The sequence below is a fragment of the Otolemur garnettii genome, unplaced genomic scaffold, assembly GCF_000181295.1.
Source record: "Otolemur garnettii isolate 467f Iridium unplaced genomic scaffold, OtoGar3 scaffold00042, whole genome shotgun sequence".
Classification (NCBI taxonomy): Eukaryota; Metazoa; Chordata; class Mammalia; order Primates; family Galagidae; genus Otolemur; species Otolemur garnettii.
Genome location: NW_003852437.1, coordinates 9,937,932 through 9,947,707, shown reverse-complemented (window position 1 = coordinate 9,947,707; position 9,776 = coordinate 9,937,932). Strand labels below are relative to the sequence as shown.

The following is a 9,776-nucleotide window of genomic DNA, read 5'->3' as shown; positions in this document are numbered from 1 at the left end:
GGATTCGAACCCGCCACCTTAGGTGTACGTGGCTGGCGCCTTAGCCGGTTGAGCTATAGGCGCCGAGCCCGTGACCCCTTTTTAATAATGAAAATACATCACGGCATTAGGAAGGTTGAGAACCACTGGTCAAAACAGTTTGAGATAGAAAGGTCTACTCTCTTAAACCAGTACAAGGGTAAATCAAAGTATTTTCTTCTGACTCGGCACCCGTAACACAGTGGTTTCGGTGCCAGCCACAAGCACCAAGGGTGGCAGGTTGGAACCTGGCCTAGGCCTGGTAAACAACAGTGACAATTGCAACCAAAAAATAGCCAGGTGTTGTGGCAGGCACCTGTAGTCCCAGCTACTTGGGAGGGTGAGGCAAGAGACTCACTTAAGCCCAAGAGTTGGAGATTGCTGTGAGCTGTGATGCTACAGCACTCTACTGAGGGTGACATAGTGAGACTCTGTCTCAAAAAAAAAAAAAAGTACTTCCTGGTATGTCAAGAAGTTTTTTGTTTGTTTTTTGCAGGTTTTTTTTTTTTTTTTTTTTTTGCCCGGGGGTGGGTTTGAACCTGCCACCTCCAGTATATGGGGCCAGCGCCCTACTCCTTTGAGCTACAGGCGCTGCCCTGTTAAGAAGTTTTAAAAAATAGATGTACACACTCAATTCTTTATGTGGGGATATTTCAATCAGAGCCATCAACCTTAGTCCTTGTTACACAAGATACTGTGTTTGTACATAGATGGGAGTATGTGTAAATGGCTTACTGCATTTTACAAACTCACAAAATTACAGTAGAACCTCTGTAAGTTGACAACCTAGGGATTTTTAACAGACTGGTCAAGATACGAAGGTGGTCAACATAAGGAACTGGGTCTACTATGCTGATACACACATGTGGTGCATGTCCGTCTATGAAAATTAAGTCAACTTATGGAGGTGGTCAATGCAGAGAGGTGATCAAATATGGAGGTTCTACTGTATATTGCTTCCAACACTTACTAAAGCTATCTTAAAATCTATAAAGTTCAGAGATGCCCAGACGATCAATGTAGGGAATACACAAATTTCTACAATTGTGAGGCAAAACTAGCCACTAGTGTAGGAAGTGAATGGGTCGAGTATAATAAGCACTCAAACTCATCTTTGACTATAATGGCCAGAAGTGGACCTCCTCTGGTGGCTTCATAACTGTCATCTTTTCCCCAGGGCCACCCCATCACAGTAGATTCTGGATTTGTGAATTGATTCTAGGCCGTGAGCAAGAGCTATGCCTACTGCATTCGTGGCACTTAGTTACCTTTACAAAGGTAAGAGGACTAACTAAATTGAGATGTTAAAACCACCACCCATTTATGAAAATCAGTCATGCTGCACCATAAAGGTAGTAATAAATTTTCAAGTGAATCTTGAAAAATCTACTTTTTCAAAGACCAATTTCTATATCAAATTGAAAAATCCACCATACACTGGATCAGTGTTTTCTTACCAATGAAAAAGAATTCTATCTAATTAAAAAAGTTAAACTAAGAAACAAAACCTGTTTACTACCCACCATATGCAAAGCACTCTATCAGTCTGAGGCTGGGACAGCCACACCCCAAGAAGGTGAGCTCATGCTCCAGCTAAGAAAAATAAAAAACGGGCATTGTGTATGTTTCACAAGAGAGCTGCGCTCACAGCCAGAGCCTGGCAGGCCAAATCATGTCCCAGCAATGGTACTGATCACGGCTCTGCCAGAACCCTCCTCCAGCCCAAGCACACTCTCCATCTTACTTCCAGGATTACTGAGTAGTCTTTAGATCTGCGTTACTCTTTGGAGTAAAGTATAATTATCAAAATCTGTTTTTTAAAAAAAATGCAGCCATATTGTCTGTCCCCTACAAGAGACCAAGTTCAAATGAACTTTAAAAAAAATATTACTTCACATAAATGAATTCCTTTTAAAACTTAAAAGACTTAGAATAATACAAACCCGGGCAGGCATAGTGTTTGTAGGTGTTTTCAGAGAAAAAAAAACTCCAACTTTAAGGGAAGCTGGAATTCACTGTGCAGTGTTTACATTTTATTATCTGCCAAAAGAGGACCATGCTTCCCTTTGGGGGAATGTTAATCCTGAGGACTTCAAAAACCATTCCATGATAGATAAAACACAGCACCCCTGAACGACACTAAACAGGATTTGGTGGGAAGCTCTGCCTCTCTGCAGAGAAAGAACGAAGTCTACGGCAGTAACTGGGATGGAAAAAGGACACAGGGGCTCCCCTCAAACTCCATAGGTGAAGCAAGCTTTTGAAATAGGCTGACACTTCCCTCCACCTCCAGCCCTTAAGAATCACAATAGACCTCAACTGTTACTCCTGCTGCCCTTAAGAAAGGGAAGGGGTATCACAAAAAGAAAGTAAGAAAAAGCATCAGAAAGCGGTTCCTTTCCAGGGTCTCAGGTGAGCACCCAGGCTTCCTCCACGCCGGAAAAAAACAGGACAAAGCACTTCTTCTGCATTGTATGTACAATCTGTCCACTCTGCTTTGTCTTTGCTTTTTAGATTTCAAATCAGATTAAAATAATTAAGTTTTAAAAACGGCATTGTCGTACTTAAACCAAAAGAACACTCCCCTCCAACAAGACCTAACAAGAATTAGCCTGACTGCTAAAAAACTACACTAGCGATTGAAATTTTAACCCCTAGATGTGCCCGAAAGGGCTTTTTTTTTAATGGAAAAAGTTTCTCTCTCTTAGATCAAGTTAAATCCAACGATATTGGGGAAGACACATTGTTTTCATCATAAAAAATATGGGAGGAAGGGGAACGGAAAGACTTCGGGAACTCTCCAAGAAAATACACTTCGCTCATTACATTTACTCATCTAAACCTTTGCAATGGCTGAAATTATCTGTTACACGTAACGAACGATCAAATCCTACAAAAAAAAAAAAACCGTAATGTGGACGAGGGTCTTTTTTTTTTTTTTCTGGTTTCGAGCCTGGTGTCCGCCGCCCAAAGCCGCTGCTACTGCACTTGGGTCTGGTTTGAGCTGGAATCCCCGCTACCCCTGACCCCGCGAGCGCCGTTCCGCGAGCCGCAGCCCGGAGGGCTTCCTGGAGGCGGCGGCGGGCACTCACCGAAGTCCATCAGGCTCTGGCAGCCATCGTCGTAGGACCCGCTGCCGCCGCCCTCGTGGAAGCATCTCCACCACAGCGAGGACGTCTGGATGTGGTCGCTGGATTGCAGCCAGCCGCGGCCGGCCAGCGCGATGATGTCGAAGGCGATGGCGCTGAGCAGGAGCAGGGGCAGGATCCACCTGCAGCGCTCGCAGGCCAGGCCGCAGCGCAGCATGTCGACGGTCGCGGCGCGGAGCTGAGGAGCGCGCAGGACACGGGCGGCTCGGAGAGTGGCCCGCCAACGCGGGCGCCGCGACAAAAGGGAAGGGGCCTCGGGAGGCGGCACCCGAGGACGCGGCTCCGGGCGGCCCCACCTAGATTCCGGTGACTCAGAGCGCGCCCGCCCGGACCTGCCCGGCCGGCCCGGGGAGCGCGCGGGCGGGCGGGGCCGCTGGTAAACAAGGCCGGGTTCGGGTTACAGCGGGTGCGGAGCCTAACCCTACCCCTGCCCGGGGCGGGCTGCGGGAGGCGGCCGCGGGGCCCGGCGTTTGCCCGGAGCCTCCCTTCCCTCCCTCCCCGGGCTCTCTCCGCACGTGTCCACCTTTCTGCCTTCAGCGTACCCGCCTGTTCATCTGCACGACCCCAGCTACAAATCCGACCTCTGAGGTTGGATGGTGCAAGATTGTCAACGCAGCCCCGTACGAGTTTCCAGCAGTTTGAGTTTGTTCAGTTGTGAGTGTGGATCAAAGCTATGCTCCTTCCTCAGAGCCGGCCCCTGCGCCCCGCAGGCAGAGGTCACTTCCTCCCGGCCGCCTGCACCTTTGCACCTTGGACCGTTGCTCCCTTCCGACTCTTATCTCTTTGCACGTCAAGCTTTCTCGCTGGGCTGTGCGCATTTTGAAGGCAGAGGCCGTGTTTTATTAATCTGGGTGTCCCTGGTGTCGAGGCGTCGGGTCTGGGTGACTCGGGGGCTCAGTGAAAGTGATGGGTAAATACACTTAATTGAACACATTCTCGCTTCATCCTGGAAGCGCTTCTTCTGGCTGCCCTGGTGGTTTCACGTCGTTTCTGCTGCACTGGGCTTGTTCCCTAAACAAATCTCTACCTGTTTTAACCCCACTTTATCTCTCTTCATTTACTATTTGGAGGATTCTCCAAATAAAAATCGTGTGTCAGCATGCTGCCAGCATCTAAATTCCCACCCCTCACTGTTCTGGGACAGCTTCTGTCACTATGGTTACTCCTTGGGTGTGGCAGGAGAAGGTGGGGTGGCAACCAGGTGTGGCGCTGAGAGGAAATAAGTTTCCAATGTAGAACACGAAGGTAGTGTTGGGCAAGTCACTGAAACATCCGCTGGGGGCCACATCTTACCCTGTGCCTCCAGAGATTTCTTCTGAATCCCCTACGCTTTCCACTAATTTAAAAGAAAAGAATAGGAAAGGATATTTGCATAGTTTGATTTGGACAAAAGCTTGATGACTAGTATCTACAGAGAACACAAATTAATAAACATAAAAAGAGCCAACAATCCCCTAAATCACTGGGCAAGAGAGATGAATAGAACCTTCTCTAAAGAAGACAAATGGCTAACAAACATATGAAAAATGCTCATCGTCCCTAATTATTAGAGAAATGCAAATCAAAACCACCCTGAGGTTTAGAGATATCATCTAACCCCAGTGAGAATGGCCCACATCACAAAGTCTCAAAACCTCAATGCCTCGATGCTGGCATGGATGTGGAGAGAAGGCAACACTTTTACACTGCTGGTGGGACTGCAAACTAATACAACCTTTTTGGAAGGAAGTATGGAGAAACTTCAAAGAACTCAAGCTGGACCTCCCATTTGATCCTGCAGTCCCATTACTGGGCATCTACCCAGAAGAAAAAAAATCCTTTTACTACAGGGACACTTGCACTAGACTGTTTATTGCAGCTCAATTTATAATTGCCAAAATGTGGAAGCAGCCTAAATATCCACCAACCCAAGAATGGATTAACAAGCTGTGGTATAGGCATACCATGGAATAATATTCAGCCACTGAAAAAGATGGAGACTTTACATCCTTTGTATTAACCTAGTTAATACATACTATTACATACTATTCTTAGTATTATATACTATTCTTAGTAAAGCATCACAAGAATGGAGAAAAAAGAATCCAATGTACTCAATTCTGATATGAGGACAATTAAGGTCCTAGTACACAGTGGGGGTAGGAGATGGGCAGAGCTGAGAAAGGTAACGAGGGAGGGGTTGGGGGTCAAGGGGTATGGTGCACCTTTTGTGGGTGAGACATAAATGTAAGGGAGTCTTTATCTAACAAAAGCAATCAGTGTAACCTGATTCTGTGTATCCTCAATGAATCCCCAACAATAAAAATATATATACAATAAATTATTGTTAACTAAAAAAAAAGAAGTAGGAAATACTTAACAACATTTAAAATTGAGTCCCCTGTACTTCATTTTGGTATTATCAATAGAAACAGAATACTATTTTTGTCTAATGCAGTTTTCTGGTAGTTTTTGAGGCTGAACAAGCTAGAAAGAACTAAGAAAGTGAATGGGGGCAGCGCCTGTAGCTCAAAGGAGGTGGGCACTGGCCCCATATGCTGGAGGTGGTGGGCTCAAACCCAGCCGTGGCCAAATACTGCAAAAAAAAAAAAAAAAAAGAAAGAAAGTGAATGTTTGGATTCATATGAAATAATTTCCTTAGGCTGCCCTTGACATAAATCAAGTTTTAGATAAACCAAGTTCATATATTTTCTTTGGAGGCAAATATCTTCACTTTCAAACAATAGCATGAGGGGCTATTCTGCCAAAAGTTATCTTCACACTGTGTAGAAAATTGTGATATTTATGTTCTTGGGGTATTCAAAAATAATGAAAATATTTGTGTAATTAGCTATGTATGTTTGGAAGAAAAAAATTATCTAATAAATCAATAGAGTACTGATCATAAGCAAAGTAGTTCAGACAAAATGAGAGTTTCACTAGTGTCGATTTTGAACCAGATTAGCTTCTTTTTCTTGTTCTAAGGAAATTATTGCCAGTGGATTTGAGGAAAAGAGCTTGTTAAGGCTGAGGTGAATGGAAGGTTAGTAGCTCTTCAGAATTTCTGGAAGAGACCACACTCACCCTGGTTGGGTTCCAAAAATAATGTGCCCAACACATGATACAGATTAGGGAACCAGATGGGTCAGGTTTACGCGCTTTCTTATATTAGCTGCGTGACAGTGAGCAAGTTAATTAACTCCTTTGCGCCTCAGTTTCTTCATCTGTGAAATAAATAATGCTTACATCATAGTGTTGTAATGAGCATCAAAATAGCTAACATACTGAGGGTGCCAAAAAAAAAAAAGTAGACACATTTTTAAGAGATGTTACCTATGTATGATTTTCAAAGTTGAATCAAGGGTACTGTAACTGGTCAAGTTTACCTAGATATGCAACACACATCCATTTTACTTGCAGTTCGTACACTTCTTGGGAAGGATCGATTTGACTTCCAACAAGATTCTTTAAAATGTGTGTAAATGTTTTTGGCACTCGGTATATAAAATGCTCAGATAGTGTCTGCGTATTTTAAGCCATGAGGTAAGGGTTGAAGATGATAACGATTTTCACACAGGTTTTCTACTTTAATAAGAGGAAAAAGAGGGAATTATCGTGTTTATTAAGGGCAAATTCTATCTATGAATACCAACTGAGTCCCTACACTATCTTAGACAATGAAGCCATTCATCCTAGCCATAGTCGTAAAATGGATTATAGTGAATGGCAGACGGTTGGAGGGTTCCCCCTGCTGGATACTATAAAAATTGCAGAGCACTTGACAAAAACGGAAAAAAATTTGTGTTTTTAAGTGAAGTATGATTGACAGGCTAAAGTGTGTACATATTTAATGTACAGATTTTAATGATTTTGAAGGTAAGTACACACCCATGAAATCTTTACCATAAAGAAAAGTTTTTTTTATAATTTTGTGTTACTATTGTCATAAAATCAGTAACTGATGTAAACAAAAATACGGAATCATAATTTAAGAAAAAAAGGGTGTAGTTGTTTTAATCTCTCCCTTAGAGAAAGTAATAGCAGTATTAATAACAATACAACAGTGGCTCGGCATCTGTGGCTCAAGTGGCTAAGGCGCCAGCCATATACACCCAAGGTGGTGGGTTTGAATCCAGCCTGGACCTGCCAAACAACAATGATGGCTACAACCAAAAAATGGCTGTGTGCTGTGGCAGGCACCTGTGGTCCCAGCTACTTGGGAGGCTGAGGCAGGAGACTTGCTTGAGCCCAGGAGTTGGAGGTTGCTGTGAGCTGTGATGCCACAGCACTGTACCCAGGGGGACAGCTTGAGGCTCTGTCTCAAAAAATAATAATAATAACAATAATACAACAGCTACCTAACATTTGCTGGTTACCAGCATGCTTCTCTTTGCCGAAGCCATCAGATGTGCAGTTTTAGCATTTAATTTGTGTATTATTCATTTTATTCCTTCTCTGTCTTTATTAGCTACTGAAGACGTGCTCCTTGCCATTAGTCTTCCTTGCCAAATTACAGAGGCGACTTCTTTCACGTGATTGTGGTGTCTTGAGTCAATATAGTTTTCTGAGGACCAGATTTTGAGGATGTGGTTTTCAGATGAACCTCTCATCTCTGGGACCCATTTTTGTAAATAAGCTATTAGTAGATTTACACTCCATCTTCTCAGCAGGATCAGCTACATTTGCTCTGGTGCCTGGTTCACCAGGAAGTGATTTCATGATGGAAGGTCTTCCCCACCGTGGGCTGAGAAGCCTGCACCCGTGTGATCTTCCAGTGGGATCTGAATGTGTGTTCAGCACATCATTTCCAACACACTTGGATTTTAGGGTTTGGGTCTCTCTCTTGCTCTGAAGTCTAGAATTTTATGGTATCTGGTAGCTGGCTTAATGTCCTTCAGATACTGAGGGATGAGAAGCAATACCTGCCCCAGGCCCTCTAATCATTTATGCTTGCCTTATGCGTTATTTATTTTATTTTTATTTATTTGTTTGTTTGTTTGAGACAGATTCTCACTGTGTCACCCTCAGTAGAGTGCTGTGGCATCACAGCTCACTGCGACCTCAAACTCTTGGGTTTAAGCGATTCTCTTACTCAGCCTCCTGAGCAGCTGGGACTACAGGCATCCATCACAATGCCCAGCTATTTTTTTGTTATTGTTGCTTAGCAGGCCCTGGCTGGATTTGAACCTCTCAGTCCCAATGCATGTGGCTGGCTGGAGCTATGGGCGCCAAGCCATTGCCCTATGCTTTTGGGAAAATCCTTTCTCAAGAGCACTTGTAGATTCCAATAATGGAAACAAGCATCTATTGAGTGCTTACTATCTACCAAGGTCTATACTAAGAATTTGACAAGTATTATCAGATTTCACCTCACTTTACAACCCTATAAAATAGACATTACTGTTATCTCTACCTTACAGATAAGGAAAGTAAGGCTCATAGAGGTTATGTAAGTTTCCCAATGTCACAAGGTGACCACTATTATCACAGGCAGCAAACACAGGATTCAAGCACAGGCTCTGACCCTGAGTCTGCACCTAAACACATGACACCCTAAAGCTTTGTAAACGCTCAGCATCTGATCTGTACTACATAACAGGTGTAGGTTTTATTATTCCATTTTAGAGACGGAGATGTGACTAAGTTTTATTATTTCTGTTTAGAGACGACAATCAGACATTCCAAAAGGTTAAATGGCTTACACAAGGTTTTTTAAAGCAAAAAATAAAAGCTAGTCATTGAGAAAAGGCCATGACACCCTATGGCTGATGCCGAGAACCAAAGAGCATTTGCCTGGGACAGGAGTATAACTGAGCCCTGTTGTTTATCTGTCTGACTTTGTTAACTGATTTATACACAGAATAGGTCAGTGGAGGTCGATTTTACCTTACAGTATTCTTGGTTCCATGAAAGGCTTTTTATGGCCGCTTCTTCATAATATGCTTTGGAATAGCTCAGACCTTGCTTCCTGCAGGCCACCACCCCCTGGTCTGGACAAGCTGCTGTGCTCTCACCAGTAAACGAAGCAACAGCATTCTTCCTGAACAAGACCACTCTGACATAGAACATGTGGGCATTTTTTGTTTAATTTTGTTTCTGAAATAGCTAAGGACATGCTTCAAGAGAACAGTGCACTTACAAGTTGCTAATTAAAAGGTCAATGATTTAAACAGCCCACTTCAAAATAAGTGGTTGTAGAATTGTTCCAAGAGACTTGTTCACTCCTGCCTCTGCGGCCGTGAGAGGGGTTTGTTCATATGGACTAGATCCTACTAGCAGCCATTCCGCTCTCTCTCTCTCAACGGCCCCTACACACAGGTGAGCATGGACACCTGTGTGTACACACACACACAGAGAGAAATCAACTTTATTGGGTATCTGTCACAGAGGTGTCACGTGGTTCAGAAAACCAGGCAACCTGCGTTCTGCTTCTCCCTGCTTCCCCTCTCACCCTTATTTGACCTCTCTTCTCTCCGGCTCATGCAAACGTTCAATTATCTGCACTCTCACACCTCCTAGTCCTGTCTCAGCCCGCTGTGATCCCTTCTACCAAGTGGCATGATAGGAGACTGCATACCATGGTGAATGCTTAGATTTATGTTAGGTGATTTGGGGGAGGGCTCAGGGAGG

At 43.9% G+C, this 9,776-nt stretch overlaps 1 protein-coding gene across 1 annotated transcript in view; it reads right to left on the bottom strand.

Annotated features, from left to right (window-relative positions):
* PERP (PERP, TP53 apoptosis effector) overlaps positions 1-3,896 on the bottom strand; it is a 16,559-nt gene extending 12,663 nt beyond the window's left edge. Inside the window, exons 1-2 of the mRNA XM_003790290.3 lie at positions 3,710-3,896; positions 3,111-3,345 (exon numbers count right to left, since the gene is read on the bottom strand). Of these exons, the coding sequence (XP_003790338.2) occupies positions 3,111-3,345; positions 3,710-3,721 (247 nt within the window). The 5' untranslated portion in view covers positions 3,722-3,896. The remainder of the gene's footprint in view (positions 1-3,110; positions 3,346-3,709) is intronic.
* Between the last annotated feature and the right edge of the window lie 5,880 nt (positions 3,897-9,776).